At 47.8% G+C, this 26,729-nt stretch overlaps 1 protein-coding gene across 2 annotated transcripts in view; it reads left to right on the forward strand.

Annotated features, from left to right (window-relative positions):
• Positions 1 to 26,729, forward strand: part of ABCC1 (ATP binding cassette subfamily C member 1) — a 136,264-nt gene that overhangs the window by 27,265 nt on the left and 82,270 nt on the right. For both annotated transcript variants that reach the window (XM_045819382.1, XM_045819383.1), the window contains exons 2-5: positions 7,501 to 7,677; positions 13,879 to 14,004; positions 18,670 to 18,807; positions 20,026 to 20,151. In XM_045819382.1, the coding sequence (XP_045675338.1) occupies positions 7,501 to 7,677; positions 13,879 to 14,004; positions 18,670 to 18,807; positions 20,026 to 20,151 (567 nt within the window). The remainder of the gene's footprint in view (positions 1 to 7,500; positions 7,678 to 13,878; positions 14,005 to 18,669; positions 18,808 to 20,025; positions 20,152 to 26,729) is intronic.

The raw sequence follows: 26,729 nt of genomic DNA on the forward strand, positions 1-26,729 counted from the left end.
CCTGGCTGGGTGCTGGGCAGGGCCCTTTCCCTTGTCTCTATGCAGGCCCCAGGCACACGCCCCCATGGAAGCTGTATTAGCCAGGCCGGAGCAGCAGGGTGGAGGGAGCACCGCAGAGAGCCTGGTTGAAGCATGGCTGGGCTGAGAGGGCCGGTCAGCTTCAAGGTCAGTTGGCAGGAGACCACGCCTCTGGCCTATCCATGGCCCCTTCTTGCCTATACCTGGCAGGATTCAGGTGGCTTCTGAATCTCATCCCACTGAGAGGAGCGATGATGCCCCTGGAATGTCACAGAATGGCTAGGGTGGACCAGTGTCAAACTGAGGGAGTGTGATGTCCAAGACCTGATCCCTGGAATCTGTGAGTATGTTAGCTTATACAGCAGAGGGAGTGAAGACTGCAGATGGAATTGAATTTGCTCACCTTGAGATAGGAGATTATTCTGGATAATTTGGGTGGGCCCAGGGTCATCACGAGGGTCCCTGTACGTGGAAGAGGGAGGCAGGAGAGAGAGAACCAGAGAGATGGCAGCATGAGAAGGATTGGCTAACGCTGCTGGCTTTGAGGTGGAAGAAGGGGCCACGAGCCCAGGGATGTGATTGGCCTCTAGAAGCTGGAAAAGGCAAAGAAATGGAGTCTCCCTTGGAGTCCTCAGAAGGAACACGGCCCTGCTCACGCCTTGATTTTGGCCCAGTGAGACCCATTTCAGATTTCTGACCTCTAGATTGGTATGATAAAAAATTGTGTCGTTTTAAGATGCTGAGTTCATGGTAATTTATAACAAATGCAGGTAACTGGTTCTGGACTTGGTGGTGGTTTAAGGACTCAATTCTTCCTCTTGGCCCAGATTTGTCATGGGCAAAGCTCAATTTTAACAGAAGGCCCTGTTAAAGTTCATACATTACCCATCTCTAGGAGCCAGCATGGAGGTTAGGGAGACTCAGTAATCAGGCTTCCTAGGTTTGAGTCCTAACCTCGTCACTTATAAGCTGTGTGGTCTGAGGCAAATTATTTGACTTCTGTGTGCAGTTTCCCCATGTACCAAATGGGGATAAAAACAACTTGCCTTTTAGTGATCATCTTCAGATGGCTTAGTTAAAGCTAGGTGGTATTATTATTGATAATATAAGATTATCACAGTAAGGTTACAATGCTATAAACTTCATTTATTTTTATTACACAGAATTACGGTTACTGTTAGTAGCTCTTTATTGGATATTATTATACTCAGCTGGGCCCTGTGTGTATATAATTTTATTTATTCTTTAGAATAGCTTTAGGAAATATGTATTCTTAGCCTTAGTCATAGATGAGGCTCAGAGGGATTGAGTAACTTGTCTGAGGTCACACAGTGAATGAAAAGAGAAGAATGCTGGACCTGTAAGGAAAAGGACAAGGGGACAGACACAGTGCATCAGAACTGGTACTACTAGGATGGTTTGTATTGTGAAAGCAATCATTTTCAACTTGTATAAGCAGTAAAGCAAATTTATTGGGGAAGTCCAGTGGGAAGGTGGGCTGCAGGTACAGCTCGATTCAGTAGCTCACAATGACACTAAGCACCAGTTTCTTTCATCTCCCATTTTTTGTGTCAGCTTCATTCTCACACTTACCATGGTGGTACCTCCCTTCCTTTCCCCTCCCAGCCCTTGGCACTTCCCTTGTCAGTGGCTGAGACGCCAGAAAACCCCATACCCGCACCCTGCATCTTTGGGGACAAGAGAGGATGTGTTCTTACTGTGATTGGCTTGACCTGGGTCAAGTGCCCATTCTTGAACTAATCACCAGCATGTAGGTAAAGGACTCTGCTGATTGGCTGAGGCTAATGAGGGCCCACCCCTGGAGCTTTGCCCTTAGTGTGTGGCTGAGAATGGCGGGTTTGTTTATGAAGAAGAGTCAGGGGCTATTGCCAGAGAAGGGAAAATAGGTGTGGGGGTTGGGGTGGGGACTGTAGACACACTGCAGCATGGCCTTTGGGAAGATGGCTTATTTCCTGGTGCCTCAGTCTCCTTATTTGTGAGATGGGGATAACAGCAGTGTCTCTTTGTGAGGACTGAGTAGAGTCCTATCTGTGGGAGACTTAGATCAGTGCTCAGAATGTGTAGTCATTTTTTCGCCCAGAGAGAGAAGGGTAAGAGAGGCCACCACACAAAGGAATTTCATGAACTCCTAAAGCTCATGGGCCCAACAGATTTGAACTTGTTCCCCAGATCCTGACTGTCAGGGCTGAGGACAAAGGGACACAGAAGGTGACTGAGCTGTGGAGGAGTCCTGTGATGGGAAGCTTCGGTCAGGGGAATCTGGGGGTGCGCTTTTTCTGTTGAGATGCCCGTGGGCCAGGTTCCCTGGAGTGTGGTGCCTGGGCCAGCGCTGGTGACTGCTTCTTGGACTCCCATTTCCTGGGGCTGAATTTCATTTCCTGGAAGCTGCGTGGATGGATCAGAATCAAGGTTCCATCACCTTGATTTCTGAAGCTCCTCACAGTAGGAGGCAGAGCTCCTGAAAGGAGAGCCGAGGCAGCTGCTCTCCCTGAGGTCGGGCGTAGTGAGCGCACGGCAGACCCAGAGACCCATCCTTCGTTAATGGTCTTCGGCATTTGCTATTTCCCCCAGAAACCCCAAATAGAGGGGGCCACACTGCTTGTCTCTGGGAGTTTGGATGGTGGAGACACCAAGGTCCCAGCCAGTGAGGGACATGCAGGGGGCGTAACATTCTTATCTTCACTGCTGTGCCAGTTGTGGTCAGGGCCACCGTTGGCTGTGGTGGAGCTGGTGGAGCGGCGCCTGAGGCCGTGTGGGGGCTGGGGGACGGATGGGCCACCCACGTTGGCAGCATTCCGCAGCAGTGAAGCTCATGTTCACAATCCTATTTCCCCTTTCCATGCGCCCTCCTCCCTCCCTCTCTGCCCTCCTGGTCAGGGTCGGCCATCTGGCTTTGAGCGGGAAGCTGCCCTCTGAAGAGTAAGTGCTTTCCTTTCTAAGATCTCTGACCTCTCCTGCTGGAGTCCCCTGTCCTTAGATGCTTCCTGACTTCCTCTTGCTCACTTCGTAACTTGAGCTCTTCTCTGTCCTTCAAGCTTCCTGACTCCGGGCAGTGGCAGTGCGGGTGGTAGCAGTGCGGATGGTAGCAGTGGTGGTTATTATTATTCATGTCTGCTATGTATAGTGAAGTGACCTCTCCAGGTTCATAGGAGGTCAGGGGTCGGTGCTAGGTTGTACTTGAATGAATTGTTATTTTTTCAAAAGTAAAGTAGGAAATCATGCCAGGGACGGAAGGCATGGCTTGGCCCACCTGTTTACTTAATAACTTCTGGGAACCTGCTGCCTAGGAGGGTGGTAGTCAAAGATAAATGCAGCAGGGTCCTGGCACTGGGGGCCCTGAGTAGTCCTTGAAGGACAGAGGTATTGCAGACATGTAAGAAAACCACTGCAGAGGGGAGGGAGAATGAGGGGTGTCTGATGGTTTGGGGAGTGAAGAGGAAGGCTTCTTAAAGGAGTTTTGAAGGATGAATAGGAGTTCGTTGTGATGGAAAGACATGTAGGGAGAGCATTGAGCAAGAGGTATGCTGAAGAACCATTCGTGTGACTAGCAACTGGGGAATGCTTTGAAGGCAGGGACCACGGCCTTCCTGAGTCACCAGTGCATTGAACAGCGCCCACTCACGCTTGGCAAATGCTTATTTGAGTGAATGCCTCAGGTGACACACTGGGGAACAGGGCGGGAGAAATTGAGAAGAAACAGATGGAGCTTGAATGTGGAAGGCTTTGTGAACCATAGCAAGGATCGGCTCTCAGAGGTAATGAGGAGCCATTGGCAGTTGTTACCCAGAGCAGATAGGGCCATCAGATCTGTCCCATATACTTATACATGCATTTAATTAAGTCTGTGAATTTTCCTCTGAGTGGGAACTGCTTTTAAACACATATGGAAAGATCTTCTGTTTCACTCATCATAAAGAGAAAAGGGAGTTAAACTACCGTGAGTCATTTTCTGCTATCAGATTGGCAGAGATCAAAAGCTTTTAATACACTGTGGTTAGAGATGTAGTTGCCTTTGTACTTTATTAGGTGGAGTATAAATTGATGATCCATTTGGGAGGCAGTATCTGTCTACATTTTGAATGTGTGCGCCCCATGACCAGCAGGTTTACTTCTAAAAAGTGATCTTACAACTATGCCCTTTCATGTGTAACGTGAGCACTTACCAGTGTGTATTCACTGCTGCATTGTTTGTAAGGGCAACCTAAAGCCCAGTCAGCAGAAGGCTAATTAAGGAAAGTCAAGCCATCATGCAATGGAGCATAAAGCACCAGCACAGAGAAGGAGGAAACTGTTCTTGTGCAGTGAGGGGTGCTCTTTAAAACCTATTAATAAGAGGGGGGAAAAAGCAAGGTACAAAACGGTATATGGAGTATGCGTCCTTCATAACAGAAAAATGTATTTATTTTTGTGATATGTATAAGGTATTTTCTGGAAGGATACATGAGAAACCAATAACATTTGCCTCTAGAGAGAGTAACTGAGGGATTAGGGACAAGGATGGGAGGATGGCTTGTCACTTCTGTCCTTTGTTCAAAAGAAATAAAATTAAGCTATCAAGAATAAAGCAGATCTGTAATACTGGTAAAGATCAATTTCTAATATTGGTTAAGTGAAAACAGTAAGGTAAAGAACAGGTATGCATTATGGTGCCTTTGGGGAAAGAAAATAAATACACTGTGTTTGGAAGACAGTCTAGAAGAACACGTAAGATGTTTGCAGGGGCAGTTCTGCCTGTGGGTGGGATGGGGGGAGCTGCGAGTTCAGGGAAGAAAACTTATTCTTCACAGAATAACTTTTTGTGTAGTTTAAAAGTTTGGCACATAAATGTATTACCTATTAAAAATAAATAGACATGGATGGATGCGTGGGTGGATGGATGAATGGACGGGTGGGTGGGTTTATGAATGGGTGGGTAGATACACCTATAAATTCCTGTATGGATGTATGGGTAGGTAAAATAACTTTTGTTGTAGTTGGGAAGACTTAGTAGGGCCAGGAGGGGCCAGAAACAGGAAATAGTTAGGAAGCTAGTTGCAATAGTTCAGGCAAGGAATGATTGGGGCAAGGAGTGGGCTACTGAAATGTCTCACACATGACCTGAGCTCCTTGTACACATAGGTGCAGGGGTTAAGCCCCAGCATTGTTTTCTTGGTAGAAGGGCAATTTCCTTTGCACTGGGCTTTTTCTGGCAACTGCTCAGAAACTATTCTGTATGTAATAACCACCCACAGTTGGATCCCTTTTTCACCATCACCCTAATAATTACAAGTGGAGGGAAACCAGTTAAAAATAATCAGTCTCTGATATAAATCACTCCTATGATCAAAATTCAAATGCCCAAGTTCATAGAAGCATGACCTTGGTCCTAAGAGTTTCTTTGTGTTTAAAAGTTTCCTTCCGAAATACCTTTGTGTGTGTTAAGCATTCAAAGTTTACATTTCATCAATTACTTGTTCTTGGATCTGGGAAAATAAACATTTATATCATAGAATCGTTTTTCAACTATACCTCTAAAGGACCAGTTTAGGTACTTGTTTAATACTAGTTCTTTCTTTTTATAAAGTCAAATTCTTTATTTTTTAATCATCTTTACCATTTTTAAGTCAACACTCAGTTGTGTTAAGCATCCTTACCATTGCCATGTGTGACTAGGGGTCTCTCTTTTGAAATGCCTGGAACATAATGTTTTGATGATATTGTCAAATGTTTTCTTTAAGTGAAATGATTTGCTTGTTCCCATCACTTTCTCTTCTTTTACATTTATTGATGTGGCTTTAACACTTGTGTGGAGCTATGAGATTCCTGATTCCTTGGAGTTCCTTGGTGGTCTCACTTCCCTGGCTGTGGGAAGGCTCAGAAGGCTACATTGCCCAGTGGCAGGCAGAGAAGGCTAGGAGAGAGGCGGGCTGCATGGAGACTGGCCCACCGTACACCTGTGTGGGCCTTACCCAGACACTGCCTACTTCCCAGCTCTTGCTGGTGGTTGTGAAGCGGGAATATGGGACCAGGGCAGCCAGATTTTCTGATTTTTTTTTAAGAGAAGCCAGAAATCCAAAATTTTATATGAAATTTCTGGATTTTAAATGTTGGCAGCTATCTAAAATTTTTTTAAAAGCATGCATCCAACAAAAACAATAAACCATCTGTGGGTCAAACTTGCCTGAGGGCCACCAGATTCAGAGCTTTATTATTTTTTTTATTTAAAAAATTATTTTGAAGATTGTTTATTTTTAGAGAGGGGGGAAGGAGGGAGAAAGACAGGGAGAGAAACATCAATGTGTGGTTGCCTCTCACGTGCCCCATACTTGGGACCTGGCCTGCAACCCAGGCATGTGCCCTGACCGGGAATCAAACCTGCAACCATCTGGTTCGCAGGCTGGTGCTCAATCCACTGAGCCACACCAGCCAGGGCCAGACCTTTAAATTCATCTGATGTAATTAAAGTAGAGATGGGAAATTGAGACTTCAAGACAGGGTAATAACGTTTCCCAAAGTTGTGTAACTGGCCTGTGGTCAGATCAGGGCTTGAATTAAACTCTCTGTTACTGAAATCTAACAGTGGGTTGAAGTTTATTCTTGGGCAGATATACTTGATTGATTGATCTATCTTTCTATCTATCTATCTGGCTTGTCTCTTTAATGAAGTGCAGGTAGTTTCTTAAAAAATAAAACTAATTAAAACAAATTTGTTGCCGAGGATGGATAGCTTAGTCATTAAATGCAGGGACTCACTCCAGAACCGAATTGTCTGAGTTTGAATTCTGCTTCAGATCTTACCAGCTGTGTGATTTTGGACAAATCATTGAACATCTCTGTGCTTCAGTTTTCCTATCTGAAAAAGGAGGGATAAAGTACTTATAGATCTGAAGGAAATAATACATGTAAAGTCTTAGAATAGGGTCTAGCACATAGAACTACAATTATAGAACTACAATTTGGCTGTTATCCATGTTGCTACTGCTGCAGCTGCTGCTAATGGTGATGAAGACGGTGCTAAGGGTGGTAATGGTGCTGATGAGAGTGTGAGAGTAGTGCTCTCACTACTCTCTAATGATGGTGGTGATGAAGATGACAGTGGTGATGAAGAAGATTTGAAAGTCCTCAGTTCACAAGATAGTAAAGTAGGAATGATTCGTATGACTAACCGACTCTTCAATTTATAGGAAAATACCCCTTGAGATTCCTTTAAATGGCCACCTCCATCTTTCATACAATAGTGGAATTTTCCACAGTTCCCAGGAGCCTGTCACATACGTGGAGGTGTATCTTTTATTCCTGATTCCTTGTTTCATGGTCTTTCTGGTACCGAACTCCCCAGCCTGCACATGCTGCCTGAGAGGGCCTCAGGTGCGGGGGTCTTGCCTGTTTCGTTGAACCCCAGAACAGCTAGTTTTGAACCCCACATGGGCCCCACCCCTCTGGCACGTCCCACCAACGCCATGCCTGTGTTTGTGTCTGCAGGAGTGGAACGTCACGTGGTACACCAGCAATCCTGACTTCACCAAGTGCTTTCAGAACACTGTCCTCGTGTGGGTGCCTTGTTTTTACCTCTGGGTCTGCTTCCCCTTCTACTTCCTTTACCTCTCCCACCATGACCGGGGCTACATTCAGATGACACATCTCAACAAAGCCAAAACTGTAAGTCATCGCAGGGAGGGGGGCTGTTCCTGGGTGGGGAGTGATGGTTGGTGAAAACTAATGTGTTTCTTCTACTTCATTGTCCCCAGCTTCCTTTTGCTAGAAGACAGAACAATGATGTGGTGGACAAGGCTAGAGGCCTTGGGTTCAGACGTGGGTTCACTCACTGTCTCTGTCCCTTACGAGCTACGGGACCTTGAGCATAGTTTCCTGTCATTACAATGGGGATGATAGGATCTGTCTCAACAGGTTGTCAGCAGATAATCAGAAAGTCTTCCTATTGGACCAGGGATATCTTTTTATATTTAAGAAAAGTTTTTGGCTTCTGGTCAAGATAGCAGAGTATGTAAATGTGGTGCTGGTAACCTCCCACAACCACATAAAAATTATAGTTAAACTACAGAACAACCATTACTCAGAACTGCCTGAAGTCTTGCTGAACAGAAGTCCTATAACTAAGAATATACAGAAGAAGCCACGTTGAGACTGGTGGGAGAGGCAGAAACACAGAACAGTCTGGCCTCACACCCTGTGTGGCAGCTAAAAGTCAAGAGAAATATCTTGGCAACAGAGGTCCTCCCTGAGCAGTGAGGGGCCCAGCCCCATTCCAGGTCCCCCAGCCCAGGGCTCTGGTGCTGGGAAGAGAGATTCCCTATAACTTCTGGCTGTGAAAACCAGTGGGCGTTGTGGCTGGTGAGACTCCTGGAGTCCTAGGTATTCCCCTTAAAGGGCCCATGCACGAACTTACTTGGATTTACTCATTTGAGCTCAGCACTAGGGTAGCTGCTGAAGAGACACTAGGGACATGCAGGGAGAAACTGAAGTGTCCGTCATCAGGGCAAGAGCTGGAGGGGCTTTCTCCTAGACAGAAGTACTGGTAGAGGCTGTTGTTTCTTTGATGAGCCCTCCCCGCACAGAGCCAACAGATGGGCACCATATATGAGACTCCTTCCACCTGGCTCACACTGTTTGCCCCACCCTGGTGGTTCCCTGGTACCCTGCCCTACTCAGCATGCAGGCCCACCCAAGGTGTTTCCAGTACCTTTTTCAAGACAAATAGCCTCCTCTTGGCTCATGGTGCAACTTTCCTAAGTCCTCCCAAAGGTTCACAAACCCCAAACGAGCAGCATCTGGCCTCCATGTGCCCCATACCTCTTGCTAAGTGGCCCCAGGCCTGGTATTAATGGTAGCTGGATTCAGTTTGCAGCTTGAGCTTTCCCTGGCACCTCCAAGTCCAGCACAACTAGCAGCCATCCACAGATTGCTTTGTAGCTCATGCTGGTAGCTATAGACAGGGCACAGGTGGTGACTGACCTGTGAGGCCCCCTTGGGAGGCCCAACTTCAGACCATGCCAGATTCCTACCCAACCACCTCCACGAGCGCCACACTCAAGGGGCAGACTCAGCAGGCACCAGAGCCCTGCTGAAGCAAGGTCTGCTCCATGGGGCCAGCCCCTGCACAGCAGCTCCTCTGCTGTGGTTCTGTCTGCTCCCTGTAGCTGATTGGCCCCGGGGGGTCAATCCCTCCCATTGATGTGCCACAGCAACCAAGACCTAAATACAACAGGAAGGTGCACACAGCTCACAGAGGGGTGCACCTGGAGTGCCTGGCTTGGGTGACCAGGGAGGTGATGCCACTGGGCCCTACAGGGCCCCTACTACATGAGTCTACTCTACCAAACCCAGGAGAAATAGCAGCTCTATCTAATACACAGAACAAACACAGGGAGGCAGCCAAAATGGGGAGACAAAGAAACATGTTCCAACTGAAGGGACAGGAGAAATCTTCAGAAGAAGAACTGAACAAAGTGGAGACAAGCAATCTACCAGATGCAGAGTTCAAAACAGTGGTTATAAGGATGCTGAAGGAACTTAGTGAGGATCTCAGTAGCGTTAAAAAGGACATAGAAACCATACAAAACAACCAGTCAGAAATGAAGAATACACTAGAAGGAATCAACAGCACATTAGATAAAGCAAAGGATCAGGTCAGTCATTTAGAATACAAGGTATTAGAAAACACCCAATCATAACAGTAAAAAGGAAAAAGAATTTTACAAAATAAATGTAGTTTAAGGGACCTCTAGGACAACATCAAGTGTTGAAGATAGAGAGCAATGGGTTTGAAGAAATAATGACTGAAAACTCTTCCCTTACCTGGTGAAAGAAAAGACAACTCCAGGAAGCACAGAGAGTCCCAAACAAGATGAACCCAAAGAGGCCCACACCAAGACACATCACAATTAAAATGTCAAAGTTTAAAGACAGAGAATCTCAAAAGCAACAAGAGAAAAGCAGTTTAAAAAAAGAGAAAAGCAGTTAGCTACCTACAAGGGAGCTCCCATCAGACCAACAGCTGATTTCTCAACAGAAACATTTTAGGCCAGAAGGGACTGGCAAATATTCAAAGTGATGAAAAGCAAGGACCTGCAACCAAGATTACTCTACTCAGCGAATCTATAATTTAGAATTGAAGGAGAAATAAAGAATTTCCCAGAGAAGAAAAAGCTAAAGGAGTTCATCACCATTAATGCAGTATTACAAGAAGTGTTAAAGGGTCCTCTTGAGGAAGAAGGAGGAGGAGGAGGAAGAGAAATATGAATAATAAAATGGCATTAAATACATATCTTTCAATAATTACTTTAAATGCAAATGAATTAAATTCTTCAATCAAAAGACATATGGTAGCTGAGTGGATAATAGAACAAGACCCTTACATATGCTGTCTGCAAGAGACTCACTTCAGATCTAAAGACACCCACAGATTGAAAGTAAAGGGATGGAAAAAGATATTTTATGAAAATGGAAATGGGGAAAAAAAACTAGGGTAGTGATACTTGTGCCATACAAAAGAGACATTAAAACAAAGGCTATAACAAGAGACAAAGAAGGACCCAGCAATTCCACTTCTGGGTGTTTATCCAAGAAACCCAAAACACTAAGGCAAAAAAACATATACATCCATATGTTCATTGCAGTATCATTTACACTAGCCAAGATATGGAAGCAGCCTAAGTGCCCTTCAGTAGGTAAATAGGTAAAGAAGTGGTGCCTGTGTACACTGGAATATGGCTCAGTCATAAAAAAGAATGAAATCTTGCCACCTGCAACAACATGATGGACCTAGAGGATATTATGCTGAGTGAAGTAATCAGACAGAGAAAGACATATGCCATATGATTTCACTTATATATAGAATCTAAAAAATAAAGCAGAATAGAAACAGACTCATAGATACAGAGAACCCTTGGGCCTTTGCCAGGTAGGAAGGGTGTTGAGGGACTGGGTAAAAAAGGTGAAGGGATCTAGAAGTACAAATTGGTGGTTACAGAATAGTCATGGGGGTGTAAAGTACAGCACAGAGAATACAGTCAATAATATTGTAAGAACTGTGCATATGTGTGTTGTCAGACGGTTACCAGATTTAGCAAGGTGATCACTTCATTAAGTGATATAAATGTCTAATCACTGGGGTGTACACCTGAAACTAATATACTATTATACATCAACTGTAATTGAAAAATAAAAAATAATTTCAAAAAAGGTGAAGGGGAGTAAGAAGTACAAACTTCTAGTTACAAAATATGTAAGTCATGGAATATAATGTAGAGCACAAGGGACTAGTCAATAATATTGTAATAACTTTGTGCGGTGACAGATCATCGCTAGACACATCATGGTGATCACACTGTAAGAAGGTATACAAATGTGGAATCACAATGTTGTGTACCCGATACTAATGTAATATTGTATGTCAACTATAATATAAAAAATAAGATGGCAAAAGAAGTTTTTATCTTGAAATAATTTGAAACTACAGAGCAGTTGCAAGAATGATGCCAAGAACTTCCTCCAGCCCTGTACACCCATCACTCATAGTCATTGGTTTTTAACATTTTGTTTATATTTGTTTTATCATTCATTTTTGCTCTCTCCATACACATTATTTATTTTTACTGAGTCATTTGAGAATAGGTCACAGCCACCATGCCCCTTTACCCCTTAAGTCTTCAGTGCATCTTTTCTCAAAGCACATGTATTCTCCTAATGTAACCATAGTACAGTTACTAAATTCAGGAAGTTTAACATGGGCACTTAAGAAAAAAAAACCGTCCATATTCCAATTGTGCCAATACTTCCTTGGGAGCATTTTTCTCCGCAGTTCAGAATCCAGTCCAAAGTCATGTATTGCAGTGAATCACGTAGCCTGTTGAGTTTTCTTGAATCTGGAAGATGTCCTTTCTCTGCATTTTATGACATTGACATAGCTACTGTGGGCCAGTTGTTTTAGAGTGAGTTCTCAGCTCAGGCTTGTATAGTGTTTCCTCATGATTGGATTCCGGTGACTCCTGTCTGACTGGAAAACCACCAGTGGGACGTTGTGTCCTCAGACTGTTACATCTAGGGTTGCAGGGTAGCCAACTCATCGATGGGGTGAATTTTGATCATTTGGTCAAAGTGGCATTTGGTGTCTGCAGATACAGTTGCTGGCTTTGCCCTGACAAGTATAAGCTGAGGGGAAGACGTGTAAAGAGCCTGTGTATTTCACACTCTGCATTTTCCTGTCGACTTGGCAGGTGTCTCAGTAATTGTTCTGTTTTTTTTTTCTGTGCGTGTGTTTTTTGCACAACCCATGCTTTATGAACACGTTATTTTCACACGTCTTAATTTGTTACACAAGGTTCTTAGTTCATTTTTCAGATTCTGACATCAGCTTGTTCAAAAGGTAAGTTCTGAAACCATGGTTTATGTAGCAAATGAAAACTTCATCGTAATATTGACATTTAAAAAGACCTTTGTAAAATAGGCTATTTATTAATTGTGCTTGAACAAAGTATGTGTGGAATGAATTCCATTTATTGTGGAGTTAGTCTCTGCTACACACTGACACTGGAGAAGACCCCTGGCCTCTGAGGATGGAAGAGATTCCAAGTGTCCCAGCGTATGCTGAAAAATGAAACGCGACAAATAATTTTCGAGGCACTAATTTGAACCTCATAAGTGGAAGGGCTAGTATGAAGGGTAAACTGCCCAGGAGCCATAAGGGCTGGTGCCTGTAACCTGGCGCGGCTTTGCCATTGCCTGAGTGTCGCCAGGTATGCGGTAGAACTCTCTAGGGATCATCTCAACTTTATAACTATAGCTCTCAGCAATGTTCTAAAGGTACATTTCCCAAGACTTATTTCCATAAGCCATCAGCAAACAGGAAAACTTGAATGATTGTACCGATGCTGTCCCTTTGCTAACATTGCCATTCAAACCTGTCTTGCTTGTACTAAGTAGTTCAAGTCTATCTCAAAATGCTGTCTGTTTTTTTGAGCTAAGCTACATCTGATGTCTTTCTCTTAGACCTCTGGGAGCACTTGGTACTTTTCCTGGGGAAAAATATTTGCCTTTAAAATGTAAATTGGATCTTGCCCTTGCCTTGTTCAGAAACCTTCGGTTAACTTCTCGCCACAGGGAAAACCCAGAAGTCCTTACAGTGGCCCAGCTCGATCTGGCTTCAGGCTCCTCCTCCACCATCTCCTACCGCACCCACTGCTCTTCCCACAGCAGCCACAGACTCGCCCTACGCGTATTTCCACCCTCGTGCCTTTGCGCTTGCTGTTCTCTCTGCCTGACTCGTTCTTTCCCTCCAGTGTTCACTTTTGGCTCTGTACTCAGATGGTCAGTCAGGCCTTCCCTGACTGCCCTATCTGACCTCTTTTATTTTTCCTCATATCCCTCACTCTCTTGTTTATGTCCATTCCACTAGAATTTCAGCTCCACAAAAGCAGGCATGTTTGTCTGTGTTTACCACTGTTGGATCCTTGGCACCTTGAGAAGGATGCAGGCCATAGCAGGCCCCAAGTTAGTTGTGGCTGGATGACTATTGTTGAATGAATGGTTATTCTGCTGGGGTTGCTGATAGATAAGTTCTAGCCTGAGCTCTTGCGTTTTCAGGTGCTGGGGTGAACAGTGACCAGACAAATTGTCATGCCTGGCGGGTGGGAGGGGGTGGTCTACTGGTTACAGACCAGCACGAGATGGTTTAGGTGGTGGCTCACCCTAGTCAGCACTTCTGTGTCCCAGAGGGTGTGTGCTGTGTTCAGGGGCCGCTGCTGACAGTATAGGGGTTGGCTGGCCCCCTGAGGCTGAGCTCTGAGCTGGGCGAAGTTCCAGTGCTGTCTGTTTTAAGACATGTATGTACTTCTCTTCCAGGCCTTGGGGTTTTTGCTGTGGATTGTCTGCTGGGCAGACCTCTTCTACTCTTTCTGGGAAAGAAGTCGGGTCAAGTTCCTGGCCCCGGTGTTCCTGGTCAGCCCAACCCTGTTGGGCATCACCATGGTAAGTAGGAGCTGGCTGGCTGTCAGGCACTTGTGGGGACCAAAAACAGTGGTCGGTATTTAGAAATGGGCCGATCTCACAGTGAAAATCCAGACATCTGGCTTATTTTGAAAAGCCCAAAGGTCTGGTAACAACTAGACTTGTAGTCTTCCAGGGCAGTAATCAGCTGGGGCTGAGAGGTGACTGCAGCCTTTGAATGGGGCCTGCACAGTGAGTGTGTCACCGTCCCCACTGTGCCCTATTGCCCTCCCTGCCACTGAGGCTGAGCGAAGGTGCCAGCCTGTGTTGTACTTGCCGTCTATTCTGTTCTTGCACTGGGTAGCTCTGTAATTTATAGTAATTTCCTGGAACTCAATGGCCTGTTGAGTTTTTAGGCCCTGGCATAAGGAGTGGGATAAAAAAACTAAATGAGAAACTGCCCTGCACCATGGGGGTCCCTTATTTAGTGGGAGATATAAATGGGGGACTGCTTTATTATAGCTGGTGTGTCTTAGGTACTTATTATGTCTGATTTTCAGAACAACTGGTGAGATAGGTACTGCTTTGTTTCCATTTTAAGGTGAGGAGATTAAGGCACAGAGAGGTTATTCTCCCTGCTGAAGGTCACACAGCTGATACATGGTCAAGTGAGGGGTGGTCACTCAGAGGCCATGCTTTTAGCCCTTGCTCTCCACAATGACATGCTCTGAATTAAAAGCCAGTCCTAGCTCTGGCTGGCATAGCTCAGTGGATTGAGTGCGGGCTGTGAACCAAAGTGTCACAGGTTTGATTCCCAGTCAGGCCACATACCTGGGTTGCAGGTCATGACCCCCAGCAACAGCACATTGATGTTTCTCTCTCTCTCTCTCTCTCTCTCTCCCTTCCCTCTCTAAAAATAAATAAATAAAATCTTAAAAAAAAAAGAGCCAGTCCTGTGAAGTACTGTGTACTTTACTTCTGTCCTCTGAGCAACCTGGAAGGTCCTCGGTGAGCGTAGCCCTTGAGTGTTGAAGAATGAAGAGGGAGCACATTTGGGGCAGGATGTTTGGAGCAGGGAAACCAGTATGTCCAAGGGAAGGTTGGAGGCCAAAAGGGAGTATCTGGGGGAGGATGGTGAGCCTCACTTGAAGCAAGAAGGTGTGGGGGTTAGAGGGTAGACAGTGGAAGCGACAAGGTGGTTCAAGAAGGGCAAGTTGGAACCAGTTTGTGAAGGACCATGACTCTTCACAGCTCCCGTTAGGAGTGTGTGATCTGTGCCAGGCACTGTCCTAATCCCTCTGTATGTTAATCCATTTAAGTATGTCTGCTTATTACCCCCATTTTGTAGATAAGCAGGTTGAGGCACAGAGAAGTGATGGAACTGGCCCAAGGTCACATAGCCAGTGAGCCTCAGAGTCAGCTTCACGTGCAGGCTACCTGGCTTCATCATCTGTCTTTGCAAAGAGCCACCCAAACCTAGTGTTCTCTGTGAATTGTTCTTTGTGTCCCCAGAGCCTGACATGCAGTAAGCACTCCATCACTGTGTTGAGGGAATGGGGAAATAAAGGGCTTGGTTTTGCTGGCCTGGGGGTCTTGGGCTCTACATTTTGGTGAGGGGGTATCAGTATGGACTGCTTTGGGCTGGAATAGTGCATTCCCTTAACTTTTCCCGTGCCTTGTTTTTTGATTCTTCATTCATGTCTTTGTCTGTGTTGCTGGAGACACAGGTGTGCTGGGCTGAGGGTCACTGGGCCTTATATCCCCCAGGGCTCTGAGCTGAGCTGGCCAAGAGGTGAAGGGGCCCGTGAGGTCCTCAGTCTCTCCTCAGGGCTCCGTGACAGGATGAAGGACCAGCCCTGCTATCGCTGTGGCAGGAACCTTCTTCCGACCCCTCGGGGACTGGAATATGCAGGCACTAGGCATATGAGATGTGAGGCAGTCAGCAAATATTTATTATTCCTAATGCATGCCAGAAGTTGAAGATCAAACTGCCCCAGTGCCTATCCTTAGGAAGTGTGCAGTCCAGCTGAGCAAACAGACATTCAAGGAATATCACAAACTCTTGTGTGTAAATTGCTGTGAGAGTGAATTTAGGTGAGCTTGGTTTGGTTTAGATGCAGGGGTGTCCAACCTGTGGCCTGCGGGCCCCGTGCAGCCCAGGATGGCTGTGAATGTGGCCCAACACAAAGTCGTAAATTTACTGAAGACATTATGAGGTGTTTTTGTGATTACGTGCCACAATATATTTAATGTGTGGCCCAGAGATGCCAAAAGGTAGGACACCCCTGGAGGGAGGGAGGAAGGGGTGATGGAGCTGAGGCCTGAAGGATGAGCAGGTGTTAAAGAGTTGACGGGACCATGAGTAGAGGGCCAACCGTTGGTGAGAACAGCAAAGTGCTGGGGTCGGAGGGAGACACTGAGAGCTGGCCCCTGTGGCTGGGGTGAGCGGTTGAGGAAGAGGGAGGGGAGCTGCGATGGCAGAGGCCTGGCTCTGAGGGACCTTGAGCTTCAGAATAAAAGTGTTGTTTTTCACTCCCAACGCTGGATTCTAAACCTTTTTGTACCATGGACCCCTTTCTCCTTTGCTAGCCTGATCACCTTCTCAGAATGGTGTTCTTAACATATACAGGATTACAAAGGAAACCAATCACATTCGAGTAAGTATAGGAAGGTTTTGTGCCGTGCATTTATATTTGAGGTTTAATCAGTAAACACATCTTGTCTTGTAACTACCATTTCCACCGCACAGAGCAGCCCTGTCACCCCCGCAGCCCCCTCGCGCTGCTCCTCTGTTGTCGGGCCCCACCTCCGCCCCTTCCCTGGGACTGACGTGCCACCTGACCCCGTCACTTTGCCTCTTCCAGAATGTCACGTGGATGGAACCACGCAAGCTGGGCCAGTTTGAGTCTGACTTCAGAGCACCTGCGGCTCAGCCATGTTGAGTGTGTCCGAACATTTTTTTTTTAAATTGCTGAGTATTTTAGATTGTATGGTTTCACCACCCATTTTTTTCTGTTCTTTCATTGCTGGACATTTGGACTGGGACACCAATTGTATTTAAATGTAGTTATCAAAAGATAAAAACCAAAAAATACGTGTGCTTCTCTGTTAATGTATTTCAAATCAAGATCTAGCAACAGGTGCGATGCCTCCTTAACTTCCAAATAGCAATGACCATCTGAGATAGTTGGGACATCTTCAGCTTTGTATTTTCAGATACAGTTTCTATGGCGACAGAGTCCTGGGTATGGCTAATGCCATTGTGGTTGATTGCCTGCATTTGTACCTGGTGATGCTGATGTGGGAAACTGAAGCTGTAATTGTTTCCTATCCAAGTTCATGGACTCCCAGGTTCTTTCCACAACCTGTCCTCGGAATCCATGTTAAACCCTCGGTCCTAAAGACAAAGGTTTTCAGGAAGGATGTGATATTCCTGGCTTTGCATATTTAAAAGCTAACTGTGGCCTCTGAGTGGAGAACAGATAGTTGGGCAGCAGTGGCAGCTGGGAGGTCAGAGGAGGGTGGGGTGGGTGGAGGGTCTTATGGCAAGAGGGGATGGAGGCTGGGGTGATGGTGCACTGAGGACTGGCCTTGGTGGCACAGCCAATGTGTGTTTTTGATGGATTAGGTGTGGGGAGTGAAGGAGATGGGGGAGCTGAGGAGGACAGGTAGGCAGATGGGTTTTTGGTTCCAGCACCTGGGTTATGAGGGGTGGTGGCGTGGGTGACCTATAGCCCCTCAGGAGTTGGCTTATGACCATGACTGGCCTTGGGGTCTGCCTCAAGAGGGTGACTCTATCATTCTGGAGGAGGGCAGTGAAGTTTCCTTTTTTCAAGGAAAAGTAATTTTGTTGTTTATTTTCTTTCTGATCGTGAAGTCACATGTGAAATGGAAATAGTAGCCCCAGGTATCAGGAATGAAATAAAAACCCCAATTCACCCACCCTGCCATTATTGTAATGAAAGTCCCTGAAGACAAGATGTGTGACTGAAGGCAGATTAAGTAACCTCGCTTCCTTGAATGCAAACTGTGGTTCCCGCTCTCGGGGCTGCAGGGGTTGCACTGAGTTAGTGCACTAGGATGCTTCCTGTGAGGCGAAGGTAGCAGATGCTCCAGAGAGCACAGTTGCCACTGTTGACCAAAGGGGAATTTGAACAAGTCTTTCCAGTTCTAAATCAAGGGTGGCCTACTGCCTCATTTTGTAAAGTTTTGTTGGCACACAGCTGTATCTGTTCATTCACGGATCATCTAGGGCTGCTTTTACACTATAGTAGCAATATTGAGTAGTTGTGACAGAAACTCTATGGCCCATAAAGCCTAAAATATTTGCTGTCTGGTCTTTTAAAAAAAAGTGTGCCCATTCTATTCTACACTGAGCTGCCGCCTCCTACCCCCAACCTATACATGATCTTATTAAATTCTCACAGCTATCCCGCTAGGTGCTGTTATCAACTGTTTTGCAGGCAAGGCACTGGAGGCTCAGAGGGGTTTGGTGACTTGCTCATGGTCACCCAGCAGGACAAGAGCAGAGCTAGGACTGGAGCCAAGTCCTCCCCCGGGGCTGTTCTTGTAGCACTGGGTGAAGGGCAGCCCTACTCCAGGCCCAGTGTCTTCCAGGCCTCTGGACTGTGGGGTCCTTGGGGACCAGGGGGCTTTGGGGCTCTAGCCTTTTCCTGACGACTCCTATTGTGTGCTTCTCTCTTCTAGCTGCTTGCTACCTTTTTAATTCAGCTCGAGAGAAGGAAGGGAGTCCAGTCCTCAGGGATCATGCTCACATTCTGGCTTGTAGCCCTAATATGTGCCCTTGCCATCTTGAGATCCAAAATCATGACTGCCTTAAAAGAGGTAAGTGGCGGCCTCACTTTGCAGCTTCCTGCAGGGGCCCTTGGGAGAGATGCCTGTTCCTTTGGGAAGTCACACTCTGCCAGGGGAACCAGGAGATGGGTACCACATGGGCCTGGCTTCTTCCCTGGGGATTTCCCTACCTCACCAGCCTTTGTTTTGTAGCCTTCTTTCCTCACTGCCCTGCTTGTCTGTGTAGCTCCAAGGAGCCCATGTGGGTCCCCCCGGGGCGGGATCTGCAGGCTGAGGCACACCACCCTGTGAGCCTCTGTCAGCAGTAAACAGCAAGGAAAGTCAGCTCCAGATGTCTTCAGTCTGGAACAGAGCCAAATGGGGAGCAGTATTTGCAGAGCGGCTGCTCCCCCAGGGGGCCTTAGGTTGTCCCGAGTTACCTTGGTGCTGTCAGTCGCTAGTCGGGCTGAGAAACGGTTCATGCTGGCTGCCATGTGCTGCTCCTAGGAATCCTGAGGAGCATGTGCTTTCAGACTATCCTGTTGTTGCCTCCCATCTCCCAGCTGATCAGGACCTGGCATCAGGCAACGGGAGGAAAAGAAACGGAGCACTTACTGAGCACCTGCAGTGCACAGCACATTGCCTTTAACAGTGTTGGCAGCTGACACTTACTGAGTTTGTGTTTTCAGAGTGCCAGGTGGAGGGCTGGGTTCTTTTCATGAATCATCTTGACTTCTCACAAGTACTCTGGCAGCGTTTTTCAGCCTCAGCAATAATTGACGTTTAGGACAGAGATATCTTTGTTGTCAGGGGCTGTCCTGTACTTTGTCGCATGTTAGGGACATCCCTGACCTCCCCTCGCTGGGTGCCAGTTAGGACAAACAGGAGTGTCTCCACACACTGCTGAGTATTCCCCGGGAGGTAGAATCACCCTTGTAAATAGGTGGGAAAACTGAGACATGGAGAGGTCTAGGTAAGGTGTCGAAGTCCTGCAGCCAGTACGAGCAGAGACAGGGCCTGGTCGGGGGTCTGCTTCACTCCCACGCCCAGGCCTCCTCCCACCACCGGGGCGCCCTCCACAGGCGCTGTGGGCCACACTCTGAGGGAACCGCCTCTCGTGTGCCGACTTGCAGGGTGTGGGACAGGGCGGGAAAGCTTGTCACCGGGCCTGCGTGCTGAGTCGGTGGACTTTCTGCGGCCCGTTCCCTGGCCTCTGCAAGCTAATTCCAGAAAATGATGTTCTCTTCCTCCTTCTGCCCTCATGTTTAGGACGCCGAAGTCAACTTGTTTCGGGATACCACTTTTTACATTTACTTCTGCCTTGTGCTGACTCAGCTCGTCCTGTCCTGTTTCTCAGACCGCTCGCCCCTGTTCTCTGAAACCATCAATGACCCCGTAAGTGTGATCACGAATGTGTTCAAGAGAGAAGCATTGTACAGTGCTGGCTAGTGTTGATTGGGCATGTGTTCTGAGCCAGTGTTGTCCATCTGGGATCTCATTCCATCTGCTGCAAACACCTGGAGATGGGTATCAACCGCTACACTTGACATGGAAAGACTGAACTGTAGACGTGGCTGGGGTGGGGGAGCCTGGGGAGGGAATCTGATTCATTGTTGTGAATTTCTGTGTCTTGCAGGCCTGTAGGTTTTCTCATTAGGTTGGCATAGTGATTTTAGAAAATATGAACAAACATTTAAAAAATCAGGAAGTTTCACATAAATTCTAACTGTTCAGGTATTCTAAAAAAAAATAGAAGTTCAGGTAGCGTCAGAGCCATGGCACATGGCAGTGTTGCCCTAGTTTACCACAGTCCCCACTACTCCCTATTGCATTGTACAGTCTTGTTTCTTTCATCTAGGTATGTGCCTGGCCCCTGAAGGATTCGAGTTTGAGTCCTTTGGTCTGTCCTGTCAGTTTGAGGGAAATCCTGTATGTGCAGGAAGAAATCAGGGGACAGGCAGAGATGGCCACTCTTCCTGCTGGGAGAATAAAAGGGGACATGGACCTCGTCACCCTTGTGTCTCTATTTTCTCCCTCCCTTCCTTCCCTTCTCCTCCCATTCTTTCCTTCCCCTTCTCTCTCCCTCCTTCTCTGCTTCCTCCTTCTAGCCAGTGCTGAGTGCCAGGCCCTGATCTGGGCATAGGGCTGTAGCAGTGATTAAAGCAGAGTTCTTGCCCACTTGAAGTTTAGATTGTCATTCATGGGGACAAACAGTAACCCTAGGACCCACATATCTGTCAGGTGGGGTAAATGCTAAGAAGAAAAAAGCAGGGAAAGGAACCGGAGATGGTGGTTGGAGGTCATGTGCAATTTTTGATGAGCAATCATGAAAGGCCTCCTGCAGGAAACCACACTGCAGCAGAGACCTAAAGAAATGAAGGAGCCAACTGAGCAAATACCCAGAGAAAGAGAGTTCCAGGCAGAGTGTTGGCAAGTGCAAAGGCCCTGGGGTAGGAACTGCTGTGTCATGTCAAGGGAACAGTAGGAGAGGCCAGTGTGGCTGGAGCAGCAAGGCAGGAGAGAGCTGAGGGGTGGCCTCTGCAAGGTGGGGACAGTAGGCCAGATGAGCTGTGTGGGTTTTGTTCTGAGAGGGGCAGGAAGCCTTTGGAGCATTTATTTGGTGCTTTGTTCATGTCTGGTTAGTCAGCTGTTAATGGGTAAAGTTGCAGCAGGAGCAGCTTTCAGCTGCTGTTGTTATGCCGGGTCTGGCCTGAGCCTCAGAAAAGGCTGAGGCTGCCTTTTCAGTTATCAGGGGACTTGGGGGGCAGCAGCGGAGGAGGAGGTTGCCCCCTGTGTCCTGGTGTGTCTTGAAAGGTCCCATTTTGGATTTCCCTGCTCAAGGAGGAACTGGGTTGGAGAAAGTAGCAAATCATGTATTCATGCAACTGTGTTTGTACACATGTGCATGTTTGTATATGTGGGTACATGTACATGCATGTTTATGTGTGTGCTTATATTTGTATGTTTATGTTCATGTTTTGTATGTAGATATGTGTTGGAGTGTTTGTGTGTGTCACTGTGTTCTTATACACGTGTGTTTGCATGTGTACAAGGTTCACTGAGGCAGCAACTGTGCCTGTGGCACCCATTGCATCCCAGCCCACGCCCGGCACAAAAGAGAGGCTCAGATATCTATGGCTGTGGTGTCTGCTGGTCCTCAGTGTGTGTGTGTGTGTGCGCGCGTGGCCATGGAGTGTCCCCATCAGGAAACATTTATTAATTGTCAGGCTGTTCTGTGGAGCCAGGAATCCCACCAAACAAGTCACACCCCCTAAGTGGCTGCAGACCTTGGGTTCCTCTGAGTCCAGGTGGGGCTGACAGGCTGGCGTGGGGGGCATCTGGCCTCTCAGGCTGCCTCTGGCGCCCGAGAAGCAGCCCTCTCACAGTGGACCATTTTGGGTGCTTTGTTAGGATGGAGTTTCAGATATTTGGTCCTCTCTGGGAATTGAGATCGAGTTCCTTTCACTTCTTTTCTGGGCATGAGTGCAGGGAGGTGGCTCAAGGAGCGGACTTCCTCCTCCCACTGTGTTTTCCGTGTTCCCAGCAGTCAGAGCCTGGGGCCTGACCTGCCACCCTGGGGGGGGCCTGCCAGGCGCGGCTCAGGGAGCTGGTGGCTGGGCCGTGGGGGGCCAGGACACCCCAACTCTTCTCCCCAGTCCTTTTTCTGTGTTAGGGATTGAAGCTCAGAAGTGGGCTGTTAGACCCTAGCTTATACCCTAAATCTGACGGCAGCATGTGTGGAGGCAGCATGTGTGATGGAAGAGAAGCTTCATTTTGGAGTTGGGCAAACCCTGCATTTTAATCCCACCTGGGTTCCTTTATCCCTTCAACAAACATTCACTGAGCATCTGTTGTATCCCGTGCTTAGTTCTCAGGGCACAGCTGTGTGGGAAATAGAGGTGGTTCATGCCCTGCTGCAGTTGCCTGCTGCTCCCTCACAAACCGCCCTGACTTCAGTTGCAGTCAGCAATAGTAGTTTATTATGTCTCCCAGCCGTGGGTATGGCTGGGCTCAGTGTGGTGGGTCTTGCGTGGGGACTGTCCTACAGTTGCAGCCCGATGGTTGTAGGGGCTCAAGTTGGGCTTCCTCACTCACATGTGGGTGGTAAGTGAGCTCAGCCACTGGCTGGGCCTCGGCCGGGCATGGCAGCACCCTGTGGTCTCCTTGTGTGGCCTGGCTTCCTCGCAGGAGGGCAACTGTGAGTGTCCGAGAGAGAGTCAGGTAGAAGCTCTCTCTCCTTTTCTGATCCAGTCCCAGTGTCACATGGTGTCACCCCTGTCCTACTCTCTTGATCGAGGCAATCACAAAAGTCTGCTTGGGAGCAGTAGTGGGGCACAGACCCACCTCTCAATGGGGGAGTGGGCAGCTCTCACTGTGCGACCAGCACTCGGGATGGCAGATCACGTCTGGTCTTTGGAAAATACTGTCTGCCATGTTCCTTTGGGAAGCTTCTGGTCTCAGGGGAGACAGCTGTTACACAAGTCAGCAGACAAATACTGAAACTGGGGAACCACAATTGAGATGAAGGCAGGGAAGCAGGTCACATGATTTTTGGATTGGGGACTTGGGGCCAGTCGCCCCTCCTTCCAGGACGTCAGTGTCTGGAAATTGGGATGAGGCTCTACTTGATGCTCGCCTCACCCTGCTCCCCACCCTAGACCCGAGGAGGGGGGACACTGTTAGTACCTTCTGTGCCTGTTTCCCTGTGACCCTCAGAGCTAGTATCACATTGGACCCTGAAAGATGGGAGAGTCCAGCCCCTGCTTCCCTCCTGCCCTAATAGCAGCAACCACTGCCGCCTGTCCTTGGAGAGAGCAGGCAGCCAAACCCTGAGGTGACCCGGGCGAGGTGAGGCGAGGCCTGGGTGGGAGCTGGCCGCTCTTGGCTTCTCCAGGCTCCCTTCTGCTGAGTCACCCAGCGGGCCTGCCCTTGTGGGACGACGGAGGACGTCTATTCCGGCCCTGGTTTCTTGGTAGGGCTGCTCCCCTCAGTCCCTCTGGCTCCAGCCTGGGTGCAGCTGAGGTGGCTGACCGAGGCTCCTGCCTGTCCCCAGCCTCTGGTCCTTTATCTTGCTGGCCCTGAGGCTACTGCTTAGGGCTGGAGGACAGGGGTTTCATTTGTGTTTGGGAGCATCATGGTCAAACATGGCCCATGCAGCAGACCCACACTTCTCCAAGTGCGGTCCTCAGACCAGCAGCACTGGCATCCCCAGGTGCTCATTGGAAATGCAGTGTCTTGGGCCTCCTGAGCCCTAATGCCTCCCTCTCGTTTTAACAAGATCCCGGGGTTGGGGGGCAGGGGCGGGTCCCCATTGACAGGCACTGGTGCACATTACTAAAACCTCTCAGCTCTTTTGGAGTAAGAGGCGTTTGTAGCCTGATCCTAAATATGAAACATTTCTTCCCCAGCATGTTACTATGAACACTTCACAGCTACAGAGAAGTCAGGAGACTTGCACAGGGAGAACCCATCCACCCTCCAACTAGACTGTACAGTTTATATTTTGCTAAACTGCTTTATCACTTAGCCAGCCAGCCAGCCAGCCAGCCAGCCAGCCTGCCCACTAGTTTTTTTGATACCTGAAACTTCCTTTGAAATACATAAACATCCTTCACCCAAACATTTCATCATGCAAACCATTAGCTAGAGTTCACTATCTGTTTTTTCTAAGTAAAATTTACATAAAGTGACATTCTTGAAACTTAGTACCATTCAATGAGGATAAATGAGTAACTTCAGCCTCTCTCAAGATACAGAACATTAGCAGGACCCTGGGCAGTTCCCCCTGCCCCGTCATGGTTGGTCTCTACCCCTCTCCTCCTTGAGACTGGCTGGGTTCAGATTGTTTATGAAAGCATTGTAAACACCATTTTAAAAAGTCCTTTTTCCTTTATACTTGTGGCCACTCAGTAATAATAATTCAGCATTGTGCCAAGGGCTGAGCTGGGCTCTGAGAACCTTGAAATGAGCAGATGTTGACAGCGGCTCTGAGAGGTGGGGGAGGGGCAGCAGGCCCATGAGCCAGCAGCTACAGGCCGGACAGTGGGGCTCTGAGGCAGGGCAGTGCTGGGGGCTCCAGGGCCAGCATCCAGGGCAGCGGAGGCCTGAGTCCAAGAAAGGAGAGGCCTGGCCAGGCTAATGACGTTGAAGGCCAGAGCGCGGGTGGGAAGGTGCTCCTGGTAGAGGAACCAGCAGGTGCAGAGGTCAGGGGATGGGCTGGGATGTGTGAGTGAGGACGGCATGGATTCTGCTTGGGCAGGATGGGCCGGGGGGGCCGTCTATATGGACTGGGAATTTTGACCTGATGGATTTTTCAGCAGGGGAGTGACACACTCTGGTTGGGATCCTTCCAGCTAAAGACTGGAAGAGGACTCCTGGGACATGGAGTGGCTGGTGGCACTTAGGAAGCCATTATAGCAACCCAGGCAGGTAGAGTGGAGAGTTGAGCTGGACAGGGACCCTGTGTGCACAAGAGCATCAGCATCCAGGAGAAAATGGATGAGGTTGTGGGCGGTGTGCACGCAGTGTGTGTTACAGTAGCAGAGACTGTGGTCCTGAGCACGGAGGTGGTTTGCACAGCTCTGGGCAGCGGAGCCCACAAAAACCAGCATTGTTATAAGTTGTAGCAACAAATCTCTTTTATTGTTGGACATGTAAATTATTCCAACCAGTAATAATGATAGCAGCCCGGTGTGCTGTCTTTATTTATTAGTTTATTTAATCCTGGAAGCAACCCAATGAGATAGGATTATGAATCTTCCCAAGGGTCAGAGTGGTGAAGTGTCTTGCTTAAGTCACAACACTGGATCTGGGAGCCCTTTCTCTGGATTTGAATGCCTGAATGGGCACGGCATTACCTGGAGGGCTTGTTAAAACACAGCTCACTGGGTCCCAGCCCTGGCACTCCTGAGTCAGCAGATCTGGATGAGGCCCCAGTATTTGCGTTTCTAAACAATTCCTAGGCACTGTGGATGCTGGTGATGGGGGCCACATTCAAAAACCCCTGCTCAAAGCTATACTGCTTTTTTGTTCACCCCTTATTCCTGGACATCTAGGAAGTGCAGAGTGGGAGTCACTGGCAGACAATTAAACTAAAAGCAGAATCAAAACCAGAAAAGGTGTGGGGGCCTGGAAGACGCCCTCAAAGGGCAACATGTGAGAGGTGAATGAGTGAGTAGTTAAAGAACCAGTGCCTGGGCTCTTATGTCCAATTACTTTAATATGCACAGTTTCTGGCCAGATCACTGGGAGCCGTGTAAAGGTGCCAAAGAACACAGCTCTGTTTGCATAAATCAGGCTTTCTCTCCTTCTGCCTTAAGCCAGGGCTTGAGTGAATTATTCTCTTTTCTAAATGAATGGGGGACCAGTTAATGAGCTGCCTCCGCCCTGGGTCAGGAGTTAGTCCGTTTCAGTCTCAGAGGCCAGAAACCCCCAGCTGGCAGCTCTGCCTCTGTGGGAAGCAGAGGCAGAGCACTACACCAAACATTCGCTTGATTTCGGTTGACTGGTCTGCTCTCTGGAACCCGTTCATTAGCCCTTTCTTCTTCTTTTTATCAATTCTTGGCTTCATAAGTGCTCTAGTTGTCTGTTATGGAACGAGGCCGTTCATGTCAGAGAGGGACTTCCCGAAAGTGGCTCCCAAATTGATACAGTATTTCCTTCTCTGTGTTGGTGATGGGGACTCTGTCAGCTGAACAGACTTCCAGTAATCTGAAAATCTGTGTTTGGATCACTTGGAGGGAGGAAGGCTGGGGAGACGAATTTGGCAAAGCTCTTGGAGTGTACAAATTAGAAACTGGAATGTTCATGGTGATAACCCAGCCTTACCAAATTTGCAGGGCAAATTTTCTCACAGGGGTTGGGATTCTTATGGGCTGGAGGGAGGATTAGTGTTTTCCCTCTGGGGCATCATTTCTTATGGTCTTATCTGTGTGCAGTTGGGTACAAGGGAACAAGTCTGACCTCAGTTGTAC

The sequence above is a fragment of the Phyllostomus hastatus genome, unplaced genomic scaffold (assembly GCF_019186645.2).
Source record: "Phyllostomus hastatus isolate PE091 unplaced genomic scaffold, TTU_PhHast_1.1 phas_scaffold_385, whole genome shotgun sequence".
In the NCBI taxonomy this organism is placed as follows: Eukaryota; Metazoa; Chordata; class Mammalia; order Chiroptera; family Phyllostomidae; genus Phyllostomus; species Phyllostomus hastatus.